This window comes from Carcharodon carcharias, chromosome 12 (genome assembly GCF_017639515.1).
Source record: "Carcharodon carcharias isolate sCarCar2 chromosome 12, sCarCar2.pri, whole genome shotgun sequence".
Lineage (NCBI taxonomy): Eukaryota > Metazoa > Chordata > Chondrichthyes > Lamniformes > Lamnidae > Carcharodon > Carcharodon carcharias.
The window spans coordinates 85,378,775-85,403,505 of record NC_054478.1 but is presented as its reverse complement, the minus strand read 5'-3'; the positions used below and the strand labels follow the sequence as shown (position 1 = coordinate 85,403,505).

General features: G+C 38.4%; 1 protein-coding gene across 1 annotated transcript in view; it reads right to left on the bottom strand.

Moving 5' to 3' along the window:
• Nucleotides 1-566: 566 nt before the first annotated feature.
• The window catches only part of agps (alkylglycerone phosphate synthase), a 153,310-nt gene continuing 129,145 nt past the window's right edge, over nucleotides 567-24,731 (bottom strand). Inside the window, exons 16-20 of the mRNA XM_041201287.1 lie at nucleotides 23,621-23,682; nucleotides 20,950-21,039; nucleotides 18,897-18,996; nucleotides 15,718-15,775; nucleotides 567-2,727 (exon numbers count right to left, since the gene is read on the bottom strand). Coding sequence (XP_041057221.1) covers nucleotides 2,606-2,727; nucleotides 15,718-15,775; nucleotides 18,897-18,996; nucleotides 20,950-21,039; nucleotides 23,621-23,682 — 432 coding nt within the window. The 3' untranslated portion in view covers nucleotides 567-2,605. The remainder of the gene's footprint in view (nucleotides 2,728-15,717; nucleotides 15,776-18,896; nucleotides 18,997-20,949; nucleotides 21,040-23,620; nucleotides 23,683-24,731) is intronic.

Genomic DNA, 24,731 nt, shown 5'->3' with positions numbered 1-24,731 from the left:
AGAAGATCAAAAATAAGGAAGCAATCAGAGTGCAACAATTAAATTGAGGTCTTGAGGCCATATCAGCCAAGATGTAATTAAATGGCAGAAAAGGCTTGCAGGGCTGAAGGGCCCACTGCTGTTCTCACCTTCCTATACGTCATGAAACAGTTGTTGTAGGTGGCTGTGCATGTGAGTGAGCGAGTTATTGTGGTGGGGTGGGAGGCATGGGGAGGTTTAAAGATAGGAAACAAAAACAAACAGCGGAGGCAGGTCAAGGTGAGTTCAAGTAAAGGCTGAAGCCACTGAAGTGGAGATACCCAAGCTGCAGCAGAGGTTAAATAGGAAGAGATTATGCTGAGAAATGTATCTGGAGGTCAGAGAACTATCGGCAAGTAGGAGCTTAAAATGTACCCCTACAATTGTTTTAGCATTTCTTGTTGAGTTATTTTCATGCACATATGATTTTCTTTTTATTTATTTATTAAACACTTAGCTTTAAATGCATGTTTTGGTATCCCATGAATGCATAGCTACAAACGAAGTGCCAACATTGAAATGGTTTAAAGAAATTCAAATGTCTGATGAGCAATTCCTTACAAGTTTATTTAAAGTAAAATCCAAATAAAATCACATCAGTACCTTACCAACAACAATGTAGAAGCCAACAAAATTAAGGACAGGAAACTGCTCATCAAGTTTGTTGAGAATATGAAAACTTTGGAAGCTAGGTTGACAAAACAATTCAGCTACAGAAGGATTACAAATGAGTCACAAACAATGAGTTTCTGGCATACTGATTTTATAAATTACCTCCAGAAAAAAAAGACACTTGTTTTTGCAAATTTGTGGAAGATACAAAAATGTGCATTTAATTCTAAACTTTATTACAAATAAAAAGGAGAAGAATAAGCAAAACTTTTGAGCTGATCTTTGGCCAAGTGACTCCCTTTTATTTGTAATTTATTGTCCTCCTTGCTTTCTAGCCTCAACTATAGCCAAAATGTTGCACGTACAGCTAGTTCCTAGGCTGCCTCTTTAGAAAACTATGGGAAGGAGGTAAAATTCTCTTTTCCGATTTTTCCCTCTGTTTTGCATTCTCCTGACTCTCCCAACGAACAAATATCCATACTCAGCTCATCACCTAACTCGCAATGGCTCAGACTGACACTTCAATTTGCGCTTGTTCCTGCTTCATCTCTGAGTACAAGCACATTACTTGTAATCTTCAAGTTACAGATGGGATCACTTCTTATGGATGTGCAAACCAGATGTATGAAATGCTCACAATGTAATTTATCTAACAAAAATCTGTGCCTGAAAAATAGGCATCACTGATTGAGTCAGATGAGGAGGGGAGAAGGTAAACTTAATATTCAACTGTACACCAAGCATTATTGCTGGTAAAAGGCACACCATATACACAACCACTTGAGGGAGCTAAAAGTGTTGATTACACAGCTAATGGTTCACCAATATCCAAGTTATGCTAGTTCTTTTACAAGTGAAATGCCAGAAACTCAAGTTAACAGTGTTTGCTAAGTAAAATAGATACAGCTTCTGGGAGAACCATGAACATATTTTCAAATGTAACCTAGAACACTGCACACTGCTAATTAAATGTTATCACACACCAATCTTGATTTTCATCCAAGCAAAACACTGATGCCTTAAATAGCAAAGTCAGTCATCTCACACGCAGTAATGTTATATCTTGTAACAATTTCCAGTACACCATGCAAGTAAAAAAAACTGTCTTGTGGTTGAGCTTTCAGATTTTGATTTACAGAAACCTGTTTAATGCTCAGCATAACTTGGGATAGAACACACACATACAAGGACAACTTGTATCCAGTATTGAAATTCAAAAAAATACTTTAATTATATGGATGATGCAAGTAACATTATCCATGTATCCCTATTTTGTAAATATTAACGTTATCCTTTAGTCCCCAGGACACTATCAAGAATATTTCTCCTTCCTGGAAGTTAACATTTGCAACATTTTAATTTAATCAAAAACCCATAATTCACAAAGGAGGTGCAATACAGTATGCATTCTGTACAATGATATTTTCCCCGTAGGAGGAAGCTTACAGAAAAGTCACTGAATTAGAGAGAACATTGTACAAAGTTGATAGTTTAACATTAAGTAACATTTGCTTATAGAATTGAATTAACATGCAATAAAAGTTACCAATAACAAGCAGGTATAGCTGTGTGATTGGTGCAAAAGTTTTTGAAGGGCTTAAATAGGCAGAAATTACAATCAGAGCTGACCACTCATGCCTTTTTTTTAAAAAAAATACAAGATAATCACAAGTGACTTCCAAGCATTTTTTGTTTTTCTTAACTGACAATTGCATGTCCTGCTTGCCACTTGTCAAAAACCTTCTCCGTTTTATTGTGACAGGGCATAGCACGCAACATAATAAATTTCACATCTTTTCTGCAAACACGTGCTCCGCGTCCCATATTAAAGAAATTTTAGCCAACAAATTCTACTGCAAAGTTTACAAAGTGTAAGTTGTTAATTTTTTTTTGATAGTCTGGAGATTTCATCTTTAAGATGTGGGGTTTGCTTACTTTCCAAGAATCCAAGTTTTAGTTGCTGAGCACATCAGACTTACAGAAGATTTCGGTTTCCAAAGATATTATTGGGATCCACATACTGCTTAACGGATTTCAGCATCCCAACACCGACATCCGAGATACTCTCCTTCAACCATCGTTTTCGTAACTTACCCACTAGAAGACAGACACAAAATGCTTGAGTACACACGTTATGTTGCAAGATCAATCTTTTGAACATGGCAAATAAATACTGTGTGATAAATGATTTTATTTAGAAGAGGAGAAATGCAGCGTGTCATATGATTTATTGAGCTCTACGGACTATCAAGCTCATTAAACTCAGTGCTCACCAAAAGAGTACCATGCTGCACAATCCACAAGTTCAGTGCAAAACGGAGAATTAATATGTAGAAAATATAAAGATATGAAGGTTTTAATGAAAACAGTAACACCTCCTAAAGCAATGCCTTCAATTGCTTTTAAGGTAAATTTTTTGGTCATGGGGCTTAGCCAAACCAGCTTTTAAATTATTAAAAACTGGTGTTCATTTCAGTCTTCCTTACTGTATTTGCAACCAGCACAGCTGATTGCAAATCTATGCTGTACTCTTCAACTGTTTAATTTAGTTGAATTCTCTTGACCTCAAAAAACCTGTGCAATTTTCCACTTATAGAAATGCATACTGAAATAGGTGGTGTGCAACATAATGTTTATCTGATAAAAATGACAGTATTTGGTAGAGTTCTCTATATTCATTCATGCAGCACAACAATTCATGAATGACATTCTGAGCAAATCACCTTAAATCATCACTACATAAACCTATCCACGAGGCAGCTCTACACATTGCAGGAGAGGGGAGGATGAGCATTATGCCACTTTCAAGTGTAGACATAAATATCACCAAATAGCTACTGTAGTTACAAATATAGCTGTCCAGAAAAGGACACATACAGTAGTTGACTGGATGTAACACATTATTGCCACTACAGAGTGTACAAACTAACAGGCATGCTTGGCTGCACACTTCCAACACGACTGTAACTCCATGTGGAATTACACTGACGTTTGAACAGCCAGAAAACAAACATCCCTGCATAGAAAATGAAGCTGCTCAGAGCTCCAAAAGCAGAAGGTACTTGGAGTGCATCATTAGCTTTGTCAGAGTGTTAATTTGCACATCCATCTTGTCATATTTCCTGAGTTTATATTTTTATCATAGTAAATTGAATATTCATTTGACTAGTGAGCTGAAAATGCAGGTCACGTGGCTGCCATACTTGCAACCTTGCTTAAAATTTCTTTACACCATCGCCTCTAATAGACAAAGTCATTTCCACTTTTCACTGTAAATCAGAGACAACAGAAAAGCACGCTTACAACCTGGAAAAACCTTTGGGTTTGGTGGTGGCAGCGGCGGGATGAGGGAGGGGGGAAGAAAGAGGCTAAATAATGTGAAACTGATGCTTCTTCTGTATTGTTACAAGAACAAACCTCAATATGACCAAGCCTAGTTCAGCACAGATTTCATGAATGCATCCTAATGTTAATCAGAAGTGACTCTATTGGCCAAAAACTAATAAAATGATTGAGCACTTGAAAGCACAAACCCCACATTAACTGCAACATGACAAGAATTACTAGAAAAACTAATTATTTGCTACATTATATTCCAATGTATGCATTTTTACTTTAACACTTCAAAAGCACACTGAACATTGTTAAAAGGTAAATTTAGATGACCTAGATAATTTTTTTGCCCCAGGAATAACAATGCAAGGGAAAATCCAGCATCTTGTGCTGTGAAATGAAACACTAGAGAATAAGGAACTAAATAGTCAGCGGGAGCACCTGGCTGTCAAGAATTAATTTAGCTTTCCATCCAATGTTATGTCCATCAAAGTGCAACTAATGAGTTCTAGCTCTTAACTTACTGTTATGAATGTCATGGCTGTGTCACACCGGCAACAAGGGCCATTTAAAGGCCCATTTAGTTCACAGAAGTTAAGCTGCTATTTTTGCAAGCAGGCATGGTTTTCAACATTTGAATCCGTATGACTCTTCTGAGCTCTGAAGATGTCATACGGACTCGAAACGTTAATTCTGGGTTTTTTTCTCTTCACAGATGCTGTTAGACCTGCTGGGTTATTCCAGTGTTTTCTGTTTTTGTTTCAGATTTCCAGATCTGCAGTATTTTGCTTTTATCTTATGATTTTCACCATTTCAGGACAGCAGCCTCTACTCAAAACTAGATGGGAATAACATGCTTCCCATGTTCAGTTTCTAACTTCTGAGCAACAGTTCCATCTCCCTTCCCTGGTTAATATACTTCACTCACTATTTGTGTGAAAGGTCAATTATTCAATGCACAATGCAATGCACCCCATTATCTATTTGCACTTGAATTTTCAGGTTGATAATAGGATATAATTTCACATAGCATTTCTATTGAATGTGGAAGTTGCTAAATACTTGCTGATCAATTCCATGTCATTTAGTGCTAGTGCTTCTAAAATAAATCCTTTGTCAGTGTTGCTTCTAAGCAATGTAGATTCAAAGTCCACAATAGGGCAGTAGCACAGAATCTAGGGTGATGCATCAGTGCTGTAACTGGGTAGGTTCTGCATTGCTGGAGGTGCTATCACTCAAATAAGATATAAAAACCAAGACCCAGCTGTTAATTCAAGTGTGCATTGAAGATTGCACACTGTTATTTGAAGGGTATGGAGTTTTTGCAGTACATGTGCCACTATCAAAAAACAGATTAGTCATTTACTTCTTTGCAGTTTGTCACATTAGCTGTATGCAAAATGGCTGCTGTTTTTGCCTACATAATAATGCCAAATAAAACATAAGACTTAGAAAGAATTGAGATTTTATATGGTGCTTATATAAATTCAGCTTTCAACAATTCTGTTTAGTATAACAGAAACCTTGAGTGAAGTTTGTATTTCGTCCAGTCTTCCACCTTAGATTACATCAGTTTTATTCAATGCACCAACAGACAAGTACAAGAACTCCATTTATCACAAAGTAATTGCAAACAGACAAACTAGTCTGCCGCTCCCCAGCTAACTATTATTAATCACAATTACAGTTGAGACAGTGCAAGAGAAACAATCAATTTTTGGGATGACATTAAATTCTCAATAGAGAATGCAAAGGCAAGACCCCAAGGTCAGTAAATGAAATGGATAATAATAAGAAAATTCAGCACAGCACATCTTCCAGAATAATTTATCACACCTGATACCATTGTACAGTGAATATTTGTCATATTGCGTTCTCAAAATAAGCCCTCAAGTTCAACAATCATTTAGTTTCATGGCTGTAATGCATTTCATCTAGTCAATGGTATGCGTATTATTTTAATTAACTGCATTCTTCTTAATTCAGAAAGATTAAATCATGTTTGAAAACATTTCATTTGGACAAAATGTTTTAAAGCTGGTGGAGGTAGGAGGATTGGAAAGCTTTATTTATCAGTTTGCTGTTTCAGTGACTACAATGGGAAATACAAGCCTATGGCAAGAGTTAACGGGGTTGGGTATGGGAAGAGGGGAAGAATTGTACAAGAGGTCAGATTCAGAAGTCTGAAGGGTGTGGGTGGAGACATGGCTGGGATGGTTGCAGAAGTGGAGTTTAGCAAGACCATGAAAGGATTTGAACGGTGTTTTTTTAAAATGTAATGTGTTGGGAGGCAAGAAATTAATATAAATTGATGATGATGGGAGTCAAGAGTTAGTGGAACTTAGTGCGAGACTTGGTATCGAAGCTGAGTTTTGGACAGGTTGAAATTTATGAAGCAAGGAAGATGGAAAACCAGCAAAGGATATTGCCATTCAAATAAAGGTGACAAAGCATAGAAAAGAGTAAGAAGTGAAAACAAACCATCTTAATGATGGAGAGGAAAAGGATGGGAGCTCAGCTTTGTATAGGAGAGGACAGTGAGGTTTTGCATGTAGAGATTTAGCAATGAAGAGAAAAGTGGAAGCGTAATGAATTCAGCAGCAAAGTGAAAATTAAGGCAGGTGCCAAAAACTATGTTCGTCCTGATGTTCAGTCAGAAGAAGTTGCTACTCATCCAAGATACCAGACAAGCATGAAAGTTCTCATAGTGTTAAGAGCGGTGGGGGAAGAGATTAGCATACATATGGTACTGACAGCAGATGTTACCTCATGGGCAGCATTTAGATAAGGAAGAGAGGGTTTACAAAGGATTACTTGCGAACTCCAGAGCTAATGGGATGATCAGAGAAGTTATTGCAAGAGATGTGTTAACTGCATTAATTTTAGCAACTCAGTTGCAACCACCACTTATATCAAATGATCAGGAAAAGTGATCAAAAGGTTTCTTGTTTCCTGAACAATGGCTCCCATTGAGACGACTGATATATAGAATAGGCGTAAGCCTATCCCCCACGTTGTATGATGCTGCATGTGCCTGCAAACCACTGTAATGTAAAGGTGCTCAGCAGAGCAAGGGTTAACGTGGGACTGGGGAGTAGCACCACCCACGGTACCATGTATAGAGTCACATGGTAACAGTCCAGAGAGAAAACTCTAGAAGCAGCCTACCTGCATAGCAGCAGCACCATGCATGACATTAACTGGGATCAGTATATAGTTAAAGACTACCAATAAATGGTTCATGTTTAAACAGAAGTCTAAAGACCTCATCACTGACACATCAAATAAACGCGAAATATAACTCCCCACATCAAGCTGGGTTTTTCTTCCTGCTGACATTGTTTCAATGCCTGCTTCTCCTTTACAGAGATTTGGATTTCTAGCCTGGTTCTGTCTCCCCTCCCCACATAGGCAGTTTACCAGCTTTCACAATTTTAAATCCAACCTCACGCCCTCTTTCTGCTCTTCCTAATCAATTCCATGCATTATTTTCCTCCTCTCCCTCCCAATTATCTAATTACTCACCCTCGGACTCTGGCCTGAAATCTGTTCTTGGTTGTAACTTCTCACGTGCAATGGCACAGGTTACTAACTAGTGTATCACATAGATATTGCAACACTGAAATAGGCCAATGGTGTTTATCCGCCACGAGCAATATTTCAAGTCCCATGTACCTGTCCTGTTCTCATACCCCTACATGGTAACAACTACCTATATGACTTATTCTGAAATATTGACAATGTCGGCTTGAATCTTTTTCTAAGTCTCTTACATTTCATCTTATAAATAGTTCTAGATTCCTCAATCATTGGTGACAGACTGTTTTGGTTCAGTACCTTTGTTTCATAATTTTAAAAATCTTTTTCAAATCACTTTTTTACTTCCTTTGATCCAATGGAAACAGTTTCAATTGCTCAGGTTTTCTTTGTATTTTTATTTCTTCATACCGGGCAGCATCCTAATGACTCCCCACCATTCCAGTTCTATTGCCTCAATGACTTTCATACTGCATCAAGTCCAGAATTGTGCATGTTACTTCACTGTGGTCTTACTAAGGTTTTATGCAGATTCACAATTGCATCTTGATGTATATTCCATGCCTTTTGTCAAAAAGTCCTGAATTCCATTAGCTTTATTTCTGGCTTATGTAGTTGAGATGCTGCTTTTAATATCCTATGAATATAAAACCTCAAATCTCACAGCTTTCCTCCCAAGTATAAATATTTATTTTTATAAAAGCAGGAAACCACAGGCGAGTTAGCCTGACATCCGACATAGGGTAATTGCTAGGATCCATTATTGAGGAGGTTTGAGCAAAACAATTAGAAAATCATAATGTGATCAAGCAGAGTCAACACTGCTTTGTCAAAGGGAAATCATGTTTAACTAATTTGTTAGAGTCTTTGAGGAAGTAACAAGCGCGGTGGATAAAGAGGAACCTGTAGATGTGATGTACTTAAGATTTCCAAAATGCATTTGATAAGGTGCCATATCAAAGGTTAAAACACAAGGTAAGAGAACATAGTGTAGGGGGTAACATATTAGTATGGATAAAGGATTGGTTAACTAGTAGGAAGTAGAGTAGAGATAAATGGGTCTTTTTTTGGGTTGGCAAGCTATATCTAATGGGAGTGCCAGAGTAATCAGTGCTGAGGCTTTGACTATTTACAATCTACATCAATGACTTGGATGAAGAAACTGAATGTATGGCAGCTAAATTTGCCAATGACACCAAGATAGGTAGGAAATTAAGTTGTCAAGAGGAGCTAGAGTGTGTGCAATGGGAAATAGACAGGTTAGGTGAGTGGGCAAAAATTTGGCAGATGAAGCATAATGTGGGAAAATGTGAACTTATCCACTTTGGCAGGAAGAATAGAAAAGCAGCAAATTATTTACATGGAGAGAGATTGCAGAACTTGGTCATACCGAGGAATCTCTCGTGGTACACGAATCACAAAAAGTTAGTATGCAGGTACAGCAAATGATTAGGAAGGTAAATAGAATACTGTCATTTATTGCAAGGAGAATGGAATATAAGGAAGTTTTACTGCATCTGTACAGGGCATTGGTGAGACCATATCTGGGATGCTGTGTATAATGTTGGTCTCCTTATTTGAAAAAAAGGATGTAATTACATTAGCAGTTCAGAGAAGGCTCACTCAACTCATTTCTGAGATGAGGCTTTATCTTATGAAGAAAAGCTAAACAGGCTGGGCTTATGCCCAATGGAGTTTAGAAGAATGAGAGGTGATCTTATTGAAATATATAAGATCCTGAGGTGACTTGATAGGGTGGATACTGGAAGGATGTTTCCACCTTTCGGGGAGACTAGAACTAGGGGACGTAGCTTAAGAGTAAGAGATCTCCTTTATAAGATGGAGATGAGGGGAAATTTTTTCCCTGAATGTTGTTTATAGGTAGAATTCTCTTCCCCAGAAAGCAGTGGTGGTTGAATCGTTGAATTTATTCAAGACAGAGTTTGACAGATCTTTGACAGACAAGGGAGTCAAGTGTTATGGAGGACAAACAGGAAAATATAGTTGAGACTACAACCAGATGAACCATGATCTCATTAAAGCAGAGCAGGCTCGGAGGGCCGAATGGCCCACTCCTGCCCCTAAGTCCTATGTTCATAAACCAAAATGCACTACCCTTGCACTTACTAAGATCCTATAAATTTTTTTTGAGGAGTTGGATGGAGGCGGAGGGGTTAGGGCACCAGAGGAGAAAAGAAATGTAGGTGTGACGTACATGGACTTTTAGAAAATCTTTAACAATACTGCACGAAGGCTGTTAGAGAACATTTAAAGGTATAAAATTATGAACCCCATTTGCCAACTTTTTCACATTCCTTTCTTTCTTTGGTGCCCAGATCATGATTCCTGTTTTAGCATTGCCTGCAGACTCCCTTTAGTACCATCTCCAACTTAGTAATTTACACTTATTCAGTTCCAGAAGAGAAACTTGTGGAGCACCACTATCTACATCTATCCACTCTGAGGAACTGCTTGTAACCCTCATTCTCTGTTTCCTTTCCCAAATAGTTTTTAAAAAATGAAATTTGCCAACATCCCCTAATTTTATACATTTAAATGTTCTCCAGTAGCCTTCGTGCGGTATTGTGTCAAAGATTTTCTAAAAGTCCATGTACATCACATCTACATTTTTCTCCTCTGGTGCCCCAAACCCTCCCCCTCCATCCAACTCCTCAAAAAAATTTATAGGATCTGTTGAGCGCAATCTTCCTTTTGGAAATCAGCATTGGCTGCTTCAACTTATTTCCTCATCATTTAGATAATTACTAATTTCATCTTGGAAGATTCTAACATTTTCCCTAATACAGATGTTGAACCATTTGGCCGATAATTACCCTTTTGAAAATAGATATTACATTGGCAACTCGCCAGTCCTCCTGCACATACCTCCTTTCAACAGAACTCTCACCCAATATCTATGGCCTCTGCTGTTGCTTACCTCATTTCTCTCAGGGTCCTTGGGTATATCCAATCAGGTCTCAGCACTTTGTCCTCTTTTAGCTTAACTAGCTTCTCAAACATTATACTTTTATTTTGGTATCTCTCATCTTGTTTTTAGTTCAGAATTTACCCAACATGCCAATTAACCTTCTTTAAATTAAGGTAAAATTCCAAAATAGCAATGCCATTGAGATCTAAAGTATTGAGTAAATTAAGATATGATGTGGTAGCACTGGAGGGATAAGTTGCATGCCCCAGATGCCCAAAGCAAATCAGCTCAAATACTCAGGGCCATTTTAGCACTCATGCAGTTTTACGGACATCAAGGTACATTCATCTTGTACTTTAGATACATTTTAAAACATTATTTTATTCAATCCATTTAATTCAAATCCTTGGTCACTCCAGTGAAGTGCAGTGCAAGTTAAATGATAGTGAACTGTAAATTAACTGAAATCAATGTCATATACTCGCATTCTTAACCAGATTTCAATGGTATGCATATTGTAATTTAAATGATCAGAAACTGATCAAGTATTGTCTCAATTGTCGATTGTCTCATTTGCCTCATTACTAATTTGAATACAGGCAAATAGTAGTTCAGTTATGAAGCTTTTGTATAAGAGGCTTTCACAGGCAATGGACCCAAATTTAACTCTATGCAAGTGAATGGGTTTTGAGCGAGTTAAAAATTGGGCCTAATAAATCTAATTATCTGCATTAATTTTGTCTAACCATAATTGAGGCTAGAGATGAAGCGATTATCTCTCCTGTTGATCTTTAGGTAAAAAAATCAAACTATTATGCCGACTGTTAAAGTTTGTATATTTCTGTTCAATAGGATTTCAACTATTGCTATTTACAGATTGTTAAACCCAATATGTTTCTTTTGCCAATCAAACTTCTTCCCGAGTCCCAAGATACCTGTATTCTTAAAACATTCCAAATCCCCTGCTGCTGACCGAGTGTTTTCCTGAAGCATAAAGTGAAAATACTGTTTTCACTGGAAATACTCATTTTTTTAGAAATCATAATGGCGACTTGTACAAGGTGCTTGTGAAAAAAAAAATATTTTAGGTAGGAAAGCAGAGTACTGAAAAAGACACTGGAGCCCAACTGGTTGGTCCCAAAGATCAATATGCCTCAATTGTCCACTCAAACATTAATTCAGTTTTTCCATGCTTTAAATATTCACCAATTTTAAATATTCACCACCCTCAATGTAAAGTAGGAAAATCTAAACTGTCTGCCCACATTTATTTTTCCAACCTTGAGCCCAATATCTTTGATTCCTGCTACAACTCAAATAATAACTTGCTACTGTCTCCAGCCACTACTGATGGAGCCAGTGCATCCATATTTTCAGCTGTTTGAGCTGACTTAAATCACCTCCAAACATAACTAATCCAGCATACTTTTTGCTGGCCTCCCTTGCCTAAAATTCTGTTGCACGTATCCTGTCCCCAACAATGCTGATTGCACATCGCCTCTGTTTTTATTGACTGCACTGGCTACAAACTGACAGCACATCACATTTAAAATCCAATACCAACCGTGGCCTACCCTATTTCTGCAACCCACTCCAGCCCGATATCCACCCGAAATGGTTCATTACTCCAACTAAGGCATCATGCCCTTTATTCCGCGTTTGGTGGCACCCCTTTCAGCCACCTCAGTCTTTGCCTTTAAAAATCTCATGGTCTGTCTCAAATAAATTTTTTAAAAATGCTGCAAATACTCAAAGTCAGGCAACATTTTTGGAGAGAAACAGTTAACATTTCAGGGCAATGACCTTTCATCAGAAGTGAAGAAAGATAGAAATATAAGAGTTTTTAAACAAGTAGAAGAAATGAGGAGGTAGGAAGAACAAAAGGGGTCTGTGATAGGAGGAGAGCAGGGGAGATTAACTAACAAAAGGTTTCATGATGCAAAAGTCAAAGAGAGTGGTAATGAGTATAGTAAAGAAACAAAGGTCGTGTCCAGATGAGGCATGTATGACTATATAGCAACCATCTACATGCAACATGAAAGGATAAAGAAAGCAAGCAAGCAAGCAACAAAAAGCAAGAGTAAAAAGTACACAGAACAAGATGGAGGCAGAGTTTAGGATCTAAAGTTGTTGAACTCAATATTGAGTCCAGAAGGCAGCAGAGTGCCAAGATGAAAGATGAGGTGCAGTTTCTCGAGCTTCAATGGGGCACTGGTAGCAGCCACAGGCAAAGATCAGAGTGGTACGAAGGTGGGGAATTAAAATGACAAGCGACAGGAGGCTCAGTGGGCCAGGAAAGGGCTGAAACAAGATCTGTGTCCCATGCATCTAAGTGCATTAATACAGTTACTTAATTGATCTATTCCCTTGAGAATCTTTAATATTTGGATAATATCTCTTTTCCAGAATAAGTAATCTCAACCTCTTCAACTTCTCATATTTCAGATGCTTTAAGTTACATATCAGCAAATCTAGGTCCTGAATATCCTTGCTGTCATATAGCAACCAGAATTGTGCATGTTGCACAAATATACTGGTGCTTCATTCATTGTCTGGAACTAGTGATCTATCCTGCAGGCTACAACTCCCAAGATCTAGTTAGCTTTTCTTCCTTCACTGCTGATTTCAGTGAACTATATACCAATATCCCCAGATTCTGCTCAGATGGTTTCCTGTAGTCTACAGCTATTCAGCTTAAACTCTTTTTCTCTTCCAATAAATTGAAGTTGCTGACATTCAATATAAGTTACCATTCATTATCCCACCTTCCCAGTCAACCCAAATCCCTTTGCATTTAGTTTGTCTGCTCCCTAATACTCATACATCATGTGTTACAATTTGGTAACATTTGCAAAATTATAGTTTTCTTTAACATCAGTACCAAGTCATTTACCTGTACTACAAATATCCCCAGCACTGACCACAATAACTCATTGACATGTCAATGCAGCCTCCATTCACAATTTAACCAATATTCACTGATGTAGCCAATTCTTTATCCGTCCCAGAAGTTTGTTTCTCATTTCATACTGACTACTTTGTAGACTAATTGCTTGTGTGGCACAGTATCAAAAGCCTTGCTGAAACCTCAGTACATTATCCACCTTGAACAAGGCCTGCTATTTCTTCAAAGATCGCCAACAAACCTGTTTGGCAAAAACTTCTTCCCATAATGTCATGCTGAGTACTTCATGTTATATACCTTTAGACTTCATTAACCGCTCTATCAAAGTGCTTTTTAATACTTTATGGATATTGGGCTCACTGGCCTATAGGTTAGAATTATAAAATACTACAGCACAGAAGGAGGCCATTTAATCTATTGAGACTGTGCCAATTCTTTGAAGAGCTCCATTCCCTGTTTTTTCTCCACATCCCTACAATTTCTCATTCAAGTATTTTAACTTTTATTCCTTTTTGAAGTCAGCTATTCAATCTGTATCTACCACATAATCAAGCAGTGCATTCCAAATCCTAACAATTCATTATGAAAAAATAGCTTTCCTCATATCACCCTCTTCTTTTGCCAATCATTTTAAATCATTGTTAGTTATACTGATGAAAGGCTTGAAAAACTCCCAGTCTCTTTCAAATTACTCTGGAAGGATAAGGCATCTCAAAAATTTCAGCAACAGGTGAAGCAAGCCATTTCACGCTGCTACTACATGGTAGCAACACAAGTGGTATTTTTCACTAACAGGGAGCTGTCGTCAAGCCAAATAGGTGTTCTGCCCACTACAATGAGTAATGTGGTATATGAATTTTAGTGTCAGTGTGATGCCTGGTATGTAGGCTGGATGTCCTAACGACTGGCAGATCATATAAAACAGCATGTCCCTTCAGCTGTTCGCAATAGGCAGAGTACTGACTGTACTCAACCAGCCCGTGCTTGCAAAACTCAGAACATAATGCCTAACATTACATGTGATCTGCGACTGGACAATACTTGCTGAACAATCCTGTGTGCACTAAGAATTATACCAACAACCAATTTAAGATTCAGTCAAGCTTGCAATGTGGCTCACTTAAGCTCAATAGAAGCTACATTTTTGACACGCAGGGACCTGCCCTCTACAGGCAAAAAGAACACGTCCAGGCATTGCCCCATTTCTTAACTAAACAAAAAAGCATGGGGGACAATAGTTCCTGAGTGCATTCTCATTGGCAATGCCTCAACTAATCAGAGTCGACTGGCCAACCAATCAGCACCCTTTTCTCATATAGTATAAATTGTTAAGACCTTAAGGCGTAGGAGCAGAAGTAGCCCATTCAGTCTGCATGGCCATTCAATGAGATCATGGCTGATCTGATAATCCTCAAATCCACTTTCCTGCCTTTACCCATAAACCTTGATTCCCTTACTGATTAAAAATGTCTATCTCAGCCGTGAACATATTTAATGACCCAGCTTCTACAGCCCTCTGCAGTAAAGAACTCCACAGGTTCACTACCCTCTGACAGAAGTTGTTGTTCCTCATCTCTGTCTTAAATGGGCGACCCCTTACTCTGAGATTATGCCCTCTGGCCCTAGGCTCTCCCACAAGGGAAAACAACCTCTCAGCATCTAACCTGTCAAGCCCCCTAAGAATTTTATGCGCTTCAATAAGGTCACCTCTCATTCTTCTAAGCTCCAATGAGTATAGGCCCAACCTACTCAACCTCTCCTCATAAGAAAATCCCTCCATCCCTGGGCTCAACCGAGTGAACCTCCCCTGGACTGCCTCCAATGCCAGTATATCTTTCCTTAAATAAGGGGATCAAAGCTGTTCACAGTATTCTAGGTGTGGTCTAACTAGTGCCTTGTATAGTTTTAGCAAGACTTCCCTATTTTTATACTCCATTCCCTTTGAAATAAAGGGGGAAAGAAATTCATTGTTGCTTATTTGGCATTGTGTCTGTCCTTATGAGTACAAGACAAAAAGCTTCTACAACAAATCTCTTCCTTCAGCAATACTGTCAAAATAGTATATTTCAAAAAGACTGTTTGAGTGTGGTTTGTAAATGCATTGTGTGGTGTAGCACTGATGGACCTTTGCATGTTTGATCTCCCTGCTCTCTGCCACTAGCTGGTCTTAGCTAGTGGGATGTTACAGTTGACTTTAGCTTAGTGAGAAGAGTGAATAAATAAATCAGGGAGTCATTCCATGAATAATCAGACTTGAGGCATCTCTGCCTACACTCGCATTAGGAGAATAGCCACTTGAATGAAGCATCAGAAGCCTTTGGAACAATGTTACATTACAAGCCTTACAAGAGGAAGGGGAAAGCACATGAGAAAGTGTACTCACCTCCGTGATGGTGAGAAAGGCTTCCTCCATTCTCAAGTATTTCTTCTCTGGCTGAAGCCTAATTTAATAAAAATGAATTTAAATCATTAAATACATTCATCAACACATACCTCAAGTCATTTTTGATCATGTTACACTGCTATCCTTCAAGTTTTCCCTATACATAACCAATAGTTATAGCTTGGTAATATAGAACTTGAACATTATTGAAAAAGAGAGATATTTTGCCGAACCTTTTCATCTTGCATTCATTCCGACAAATGCAAGAATGCCAAATTTCAAATGGTCACAACAATTTATACTACAGGAGAAAAGGGTGCTGATTGGTTGGCAAATCAATTCTGAATGCTTTCTCCTTGGCAACGCCTCGGCCAAAGGGCAACTATAGGCTTCCCAAGCTCCAACGTAATTCAAAAAAAAGGATGCAAGGTTTGAGCATATTCCTTTTGTTTGCAAAGAATGGCTATGTTGCAAGCTTGACTGAGTATTTTAAATAGGTCGTTAGTGTAGCTATTATCGTGCTCAGAATTGTTCAGCAAATGTTGGGCAATCGCAAAATCGTATCTAACAGTAGACACTTTGTTTTGGATTTCGTAAGCATAGGCTGGTTGAGTACAGTTTGTACTCTGCCCATTGTAAACAACCAAAGGAACATGCTGTTTGATTCAAATCAGTCAATCGCTGGGAGGTATGGCCTAAGTAACTGGCATCACATCAGCACTGAAATGATGGCAGCATCCTGTTAGTGGAAAATATCCATCATTTAGCCACTGCATTGTAACGTGAAATGGCTTGCATAACCTTCTCAAATCTTTGAGATACTTTGTCTTTCCAGGGTAATTTGAGGTAGACTGGGAACTTTTCAGGTCTGACAGTGGTGGTCTTCAGCCCATTTGCAATACACAATGGCCATTGATCTAATCAGGACAGCCATTGTCCCACAGGATAGTTTTGATTCACTCTATTTCTACATCAAGCTTGCAATGTGAGCAAATAGCTAGGGCCCAATTTATAAGATTGCTGATAAGGCCAATCTTCCAGCTTGAAGCTATAAGAATCACAACATGTTTACTGACCAGTGGAAGGAGGTTTACGGTAGACAGTAGTGGAGAACTCATGAGCGAATTTCTCAACTAGCACATCAAGAAAAAGGAGCATCTCAAAAGTGAATTTGAGCACAGGATGGAGCTTTTAAGGTTTGTAAGCAAATCCTTACACAAAACTGCAGATTCAAAGATCGCGAAAGCATCATCTATTTATTGGAAGTATGCACAGGGTTACAGCTCCCACCTTCAAAAACAAATTTGTCATGGAAACCAATAAAAATATTAGCAAGCGCTGGACCTAGAGGGGATCCCATAGCTACACCATTTATTTGGGCATACATGGTGTCATTAATATTGAACTTGACTGCATGAGTTGCTGAGTTCATAAGTTCAATGAATACAGATTCATAAAATGGTGGTGTGTCTATATTGCCGTGATATAGCGAAGCAGTGCAAACGATGGTGTCCATCAGTGGCACATTCATAAATAAGCTTGGTCGAGCTCAACTCAAATGGTTTAGTGAATGACGACAGCCCGTGCTTACTGAGTTTCCAACTTACTTGAAGGATTCCTTCATCTTCACAAGGCTATATGCAACCTACATAGTGATAGTAATACCTTGTCTAATGCTTGTTCAATACTAGGAGCATAACTTATGAACGTGCCATAAAAGGAAGCCACTACTATCTACCACAAGCTTACTTTCGCTGGTCAATATAGATGTTGGGATTCGTATAGCTCCATGTGCTATAAGATTGACCTCGCCAACAATCTTGTCAATACTGCCCTAGTTATTTGCTCAGATGGCAAGCTTGACACAGAAATAGGTGCACCAAGGCTATGCTGTGGGACAACAGCTATCCTGATTAGATCATTCTTCACTGTGGATTGTGCAAACTTGCAAATGGGCCTAAGGCCATCAGTTTCAGACCCGAAAAGTGCCCAACCTACCATAGAAATTACCATTGAAAGGTAAAGTGGCTCAAAAACTGAACACCAGGCTAAGCAAGCCATTTCACACTGCTACTATGCAGTAGTTATGCAAGTGGTATTTTCCACGAACAGGATGTTATCATCAGTCCAAAAAGACTTTCTGGTTACCACACAATTGAGCAATGTCATGCATGAATTTCAGTGCTGGTGTGATGTCAGGAACATAGGCCATACATCCCAAAAACTGGCTGATCAAATCAAACATCATGTTCCTTTGGTTATCAGAATAAGCAAAGTACAGACCGTACTCAACCAACTCAACCATACTCAACTCAATGCTTTGTGTTTGGGCGGCACTTACTGAACAATCCTGAGGGCGCTAATAGCTATGGCAAGAGCCAATTTAAGATATTCAGTTGAGCTCGTAACATGGCTCATTTATATTTGCTAGAAGCTACATACATAGGGATCCGTTCTCTGCAATCAAAAGGAATATGTTCAAGCCTTGCACCTATCTTGAATTACCTGTTCCCCCTTGTTTTCTCCATGGCAACGTCTCGGCCAATCAGATTCAACTTGCCAAATAATCAGCGCCCTTTTCTCTCCTGTAGTATAACTTGTGATCATTTGAAATTTGGCATTCTTGCATTTGTCCTATGAGTACAAGACGTTTTGGCAAATGTCTCTCTTTTCAGCAATATTCAAGTTTTGTACTACCAAGCGACTGTTTGCACACTGGAGTTTGTTTCCTTCACTAGAACTCATCTGGAATAGGATACCAAAACATTTTAATAGCTCAACAGTAGCTTCAGTAAGCATAGGCCAAGATGATTATCTCAACTTAAAACTTTGTTCCAACAACTAGATTATGGACCAACAACAAATCTTCAGCTTTGTGCAACTTTGTGTAACCATAGTGAACTTTGTGGCCTGCAAAATCTTACACCCATTTGTAAACATGCATGTAGGTGGATCAGGTGTGTTTCAGAGTCCAGAAAAAAAAAGACCGTGGATCAGTTGCACAAAATAGAAGCCAGTCACAATATTACTGTTCTCATTCTACAAATTAATAAAACTTTACAATTAATTCAAAATATCTTCAAACAAAAGTTGATTTTTTACATTACACATATCTTTAAAATGAACTATAGTTCAGAATAAGAAATGGGGAGGTTCCAGGAGTACCTGGACAACATTACCTCAATTTGCTCAAACACAGCAATTGGGTCACTTATACCCCTGTAATTAAAAGCAAAGTAGAAATAGACACAAGCCCCAGCATCATAAGTTTGGGTAACTCTGGAAGAGAAGAAAAATGTTTTGTTGGACAATCACACAAATAAATTTTCTCAATAGTTTGTTATATTGTTCTTACATTTAATACATTTTAATATAAGTTAATTGATTGAAATCTATGGCCTGGTTCTGCACAGGGATGCTATTATAAGGTGAAACCCAGAAGGATAGGCTTCCCCTGAATGTTCTGCAGAATTTAACTGCAGGGCTGCTTAATTTTTTTTCTTTGGAGTTCCGATCCACAGTTGAATTGACAGGCTGGAGGCCTCTTGGGCAGGAAGCCTACTTCACACAGACAAAGCCTAAGAGAGCAGATGGGTTGATTGGAGTTTGGTGGGGGTGGCGGAGCAGATGAAAGAGATAGCTGCAGAAGAGGGAGTCATCCCATGGTGATCAGGGGTATCCTGATTATGGGGAGAAGATTGGAAGGTGGTCAAGGAAGGAGGTGGGGGATGAGCAGGAGGGAAAGATAGAGTGGTCAGATTGAGGCAGGCAGGGGTTGGGGCTAACAGGGTAGCATGTTGAGCCTAGAGGAAGTGTTCCTATTCCTTTTTGCCCAAAGACAGTGCTGTAAAGACACTAATCTCATGGATTTTGTCCTTCTTGCCTCCTTTAAACTGCTGAGTTTCAACATTCCACATTCTAGCTACCATGACCACCTTAGCCCTTACTCACATTGCCAATGAAAAGCTCTAAAGCTTGATTACTCCAATTCTCTACTCACGGGCCTCTGAATTTTCACCCTTCAAAAACTACAACTCATCCAAACTCCACTCTGCACATCTATCCAACACTAATTCCTGCCCTTTAATTACCAAGCTAATTTCCTCAACTAGGCCCTCTGTGGTCTTGCCCCATGTTAATTTTTCTAGCTTTTCCAGCACCATGTGTCAGCATATTGGCCGCTCTTATGGCTCTGGCCTCCTTTGCATCCCCTACAACTTACTCTAGCTGCAGTCCGTTTTCTGCTTTAAAAATCTCAAAACAACTATTGTCTTTTGCCACCTACCACTATCTATCTCCCATCATGTCTTGGTGTTCAGTTGTCACCTGTGAAGTTTGTTGCAATTAGAATTGTGATACGATTGTTTACATCTTTTGACTGTCTCTTACAGTATTGCAAAGGATACTGTTGCTAACATGTTAGCAATTTATAAAAAAAGTTACAGTAAGGCTGCATTTATTTTACACCATTATTACACAGCAATATTACAAAGGTAAAGTGCACCATTACTACCTTCAGAGGAATCTGAACTCACCTCAAGTTCTGGTTTTCCCCAGTCACCTATGGAGGTAGTAGGAGTAAAGCAAAATTAACAGCCACCCTGGAGGTGCAGGTAGCCATTTTGTTCCGTTCAAAAGTGAGCAAAGCACTCAACTTGCTTACTTATGTCAGCAATACTGTTTACCACTTGGTACAGAAGTTCCACAAACATCAGGGAAGGTTTGACGGCTGATTACATTTTGTAACTAATTTAAAATACTTAAGAGTGCCCCAGTTATTTATTACACAGCTTAGTAAAAATAAATGCATCCAAATTAATTTTTGTTTATTCCAAATACTGCTTCTCAATGCAAGTTAAAAAAATAAGCTATATTATAATAATTACTACAAATGTCTGCTCAGAACTGGGCTTGACAAACATAACTGTGGTCACTAACTGTGGTCAATGTTTGCAGAGGTCAAATTATCAGATATATCTTGCCCAGTTGCTCAATAGGTGCTTGGGAATTAAGTTCCATAGGATTAAGTGTTGCATTTCAACATGTTTTGTTCAGCAAGGTCAAATGCAAACATGTTGGCCAGCGAGTTATTCCCAGGAAAGGGCAAGATAGCCAATTATGCATTCACATGGACAAAGGGTAACAGTTGTAAATAGCAGACCTGGATAGCATAAGAGGTGGGCAATCACACAAACCAAACATTGTTGAGAGCTGAATTTAAAAAAACCTTACCTGCATGTAGCAAGAGGAGGAAACTGAACACCTTTTTCTTTACATTCTCTTACTAGTTTCTCTTTCACATTCCTGCAGAGGTCAATCACCCTAAAATACATATTCAGAGTAAAACATTAGGCCTATTTGTAGGTGAAATGGTTTGCCTGCTGAACAAATGCTGATAAAAGTCTGTTTAAAATTTGTCTTTCTGACCAATTCTTCTGCAATGCCAAAAGTAATAGCAATGAGCGATTTTTAAAAAAATTAAACTACTGTACCATGTATATTCATTTTGTGTTCAAGTAATTCATCAGCATATATCACATATGTTAATTCTATATTAACCACAGCTGGATCATCAACATAATTGATCGCATAATGCCAAATAAGATATACTGGTCGATCCTTTGCGATGCTGTACACAAGGATACAATATTAAATGTAGTCTTCAGGTCCAGCAGGGTGAAAGAGCAGGTATGTGGGCTTAAATAAGTTCCAATTTTAAATTTATATATTTTGTCATTTTTTATATATAGTACTTTTATTTTATATTTATAATTGCAAAACGCGCTACAATTTTGCGAAGTTAGCTGAAGCACAGGAATTTGTGCAGAACCAGCCAAGAAGCTTGGAGATGTAAACTGAGTCACTACAGCACCACTACTGGCAAGGTTTAAAGACAGTAAAAGAGTTTACTTGGGTAATTTTCAATATAAATGTGGACAAAGGAATTTATAATGGAAAAGGCTAGCAAAAAGGTTTGACAATAAGTTAACATAAAGTAGTTATATAGACAGGAAGTGAATACAGGTGTAGGTTTTTAAACATATTATAGATGATAATGCATTAAATGCCACATACATTTTCAATTTTATTCCCCAATACAATTATCCGTTATAAAATGACTGCAAAAATGTGATTGTTAGATCCAAACTGAAGAAATTTAGGAGATACTACTAGATGTGGACAATCCAGTTTTAAGGGCATGATTTCTATTGTCAAATTTAAGGCATTCACCAGATCATGAGAAAGCCTGCCGAGTTAGGCTGCAACTTTGAGACCATAAACTTCAAGGCCTACATATGATACCATAATCACTATGTTTTGACTATAGGAGGCCAAGTGACAAAGTTAGTGTTGAGGAAAAAAAAAATCCTTCGAATTTAAAAAAGGTTAATCAAATTTAAAGAATAGATTAAGTGTTATTTTCCTCAGACATCCTGCTACAAAGAAAGACTGCATTTATATAGCACCTTATCAAATTCTCAAGATGTCTCAAAGTTTAGTCACTGTTATGTAGTCAAGTGTGGCAACTAATTCGCACACTGCAAAAGGTATACAAACAGCAGATTTGCATTTTGAAAAATATAAACATGTTGATTCAGGGAAGAATGATAGATAGTCAGGATAGAGAACACAATTCCTGTTCTTAGTGCCACGGGATCTTTTAAGTCTACCTGAGCCAACAACTGTGTCTCGTATGGAAGACTATACCTACAATAGTGCAACAATATCTCAGTACTTCATTGAAGTGCCAGCCCACAAGTCCATAAAAGATTTGAACCAAACTGTTGACTTCAAGGCAAGAATGCAAGTAACTGAACCAGACTGAAACTTGGAACATTTACATAAATATAGGTCTAGAGCCTAGTCCTGTTCCTAATTCATATGTTGTTGTATAAGAAAAATAGAAGGACAAGCAAATGCAAAAAATACAAAATAAAGTGCTTTTTGGTGGCCCAACTAAAACTAGAACATTGAGAGGGGAACAGATAAGAAATTTGGCACATGAAAGTTAATAAACACATTTCTCAAAATCATGTTAGTTAACACAAAGTGCACCAGTACACTAAAAATAGATATTAAGTAGATAATTTGCATTTATATATTTGTCAAAACTTACTGACCCTTTGCCAACTGAATTTAATAGATGGATTTTTGAATATGATCTTAGTACAGGTGATTGGGGAGCTGAGCCATTTCCCACTGTGGACACTTGCAATTCCAAAAAGTTCACTTTCTGCTAGTTATAACATACTCCTCTCCAGGATTGGGTAGGGGGAATTAAGTCATGAACATACCTTAAAAATTGTGATTGCGTAAGAATAGCCAATGGGTCAAAACCAAATTGAATCTCTTCAAGAACTGATATTTTACTTGACCCTTATGCTGACTGATGACCCAAATTTCTTCTCCAATTTAGCTTGTCACACCACAAGTAGCTGAAGTATAGAGTGAATGTCTGAAGATAACACTGAAGTGGCTCATACCATAGGGAAAGGCACATTGAGAATTTATAATCTGCTTAATTACTCCCGTGGGAGTTATGCATTAAGTTTGGGTTATGTGCTGTTATCAATAAGAGTGCACAATAACAGCCGACATTGTTCTTAATGTCTATTCCTAGAGGGGCTGCAGATAACCAGAATATCATGGTGCTGGGCCTATTCCAGTGACCGTCATCATGGGCAATACAGGAATGTGCATTTTGGCCTCCTCTGCAAAGTATGCAACTTTAAAAGATATTGGTGGTACTGCAGGTTTTAAAAATGAACAGTTTTCTTTAGACAGAGCTGTACAAGCTAGAAATTACATTTATAATAAAGATTAACTATTTCATCAACATACAAATGCTACAAAGCAGAATAAAAATACTTATCAGTAAGAAATGTTTACAAGAATTCATTACCGGTCCCAAGGAACAGAGGTTTCAAACGATTCTCCTATGATGTAATAGTCCATGCCCAAGTCCTAAGGAACATACTGCAGTGTTAGAAATAGTATTTCTTATACTATAAACAGTAACCTTATTCTAAAACATCTATAAAACAGTTTCCCATCATCAGAATACAAGGCATGCTATTTAATTAGCTGTCAGCTATAGAAATAATGGCAACCTTCCGTCTTGTAAGACGATGGTCTGCACTGTAGTGATTGACTCTGTTAAGCATCGCCTGGTGTGCTTCAGGAGCCCCCCTCTGGCATGGCAATCTCTGCTATATTTGCTGCAGAGGAAGACATGCGCTGAGACTGCACAATTCACTGGCCTCTACTTACTCAGGGCCTTCTTCTATGCCAGCTGAGCTTTTCATTTCTTTTCATCCTTTCCAATGTCCTTCCAAATATTCAGCCTCCAGAAGTTGCAACCATCTTCCAGTTTTCAGTGTCAATGTCATCTTCATATCGTGCATGCAGGTGTCCTTGTAGCAGAAGGCTGTGACCCAATGGCCAGTTTGATGTACTGAAGGTCTTTGGGTACATGACTATCATCCATCTGATGAATGTAGCTGAGCCAGTGCAGACATCATTGGCTTAGCAATGAGTGTAAGTTGACAGAATTAGCATGCTCAAGTATCCTGCCAAGTGACGCTAAGGATATATCTGAGATAGAGAAGGTTGAAGCTTTAGCCTTTTATCCTGCTTAGCATGTTATCCAGGTCTCACTACCTTAGAGGATTGCGCTGAGGACGCAGGCTTGGTAGACTTGCAGTTTGGTGTTCTCAGTCAGGTTGCTGTTGTTCCACATACACTTACTCAGCCTGGACATAACGACTTCAGCTTTTGCGATACATGTGTTGATTTCAGCATTAACTGACAGATTGCTGGTGATTGTAGAGCTTAAATATGTGAAGCTATCAACAACCTCCACTGTCACATTGTCAATACTGATGGATGGGAGTATGGCAACATCCTGGATCATTTCATTTGTCTTTCTGATGCTAATGGACAAACCAAATTCTTTACAGGTGTGAATCAGTCCATTTGATGCTGAAGGTGTTCCTCGTCAGGGTACAGCAACT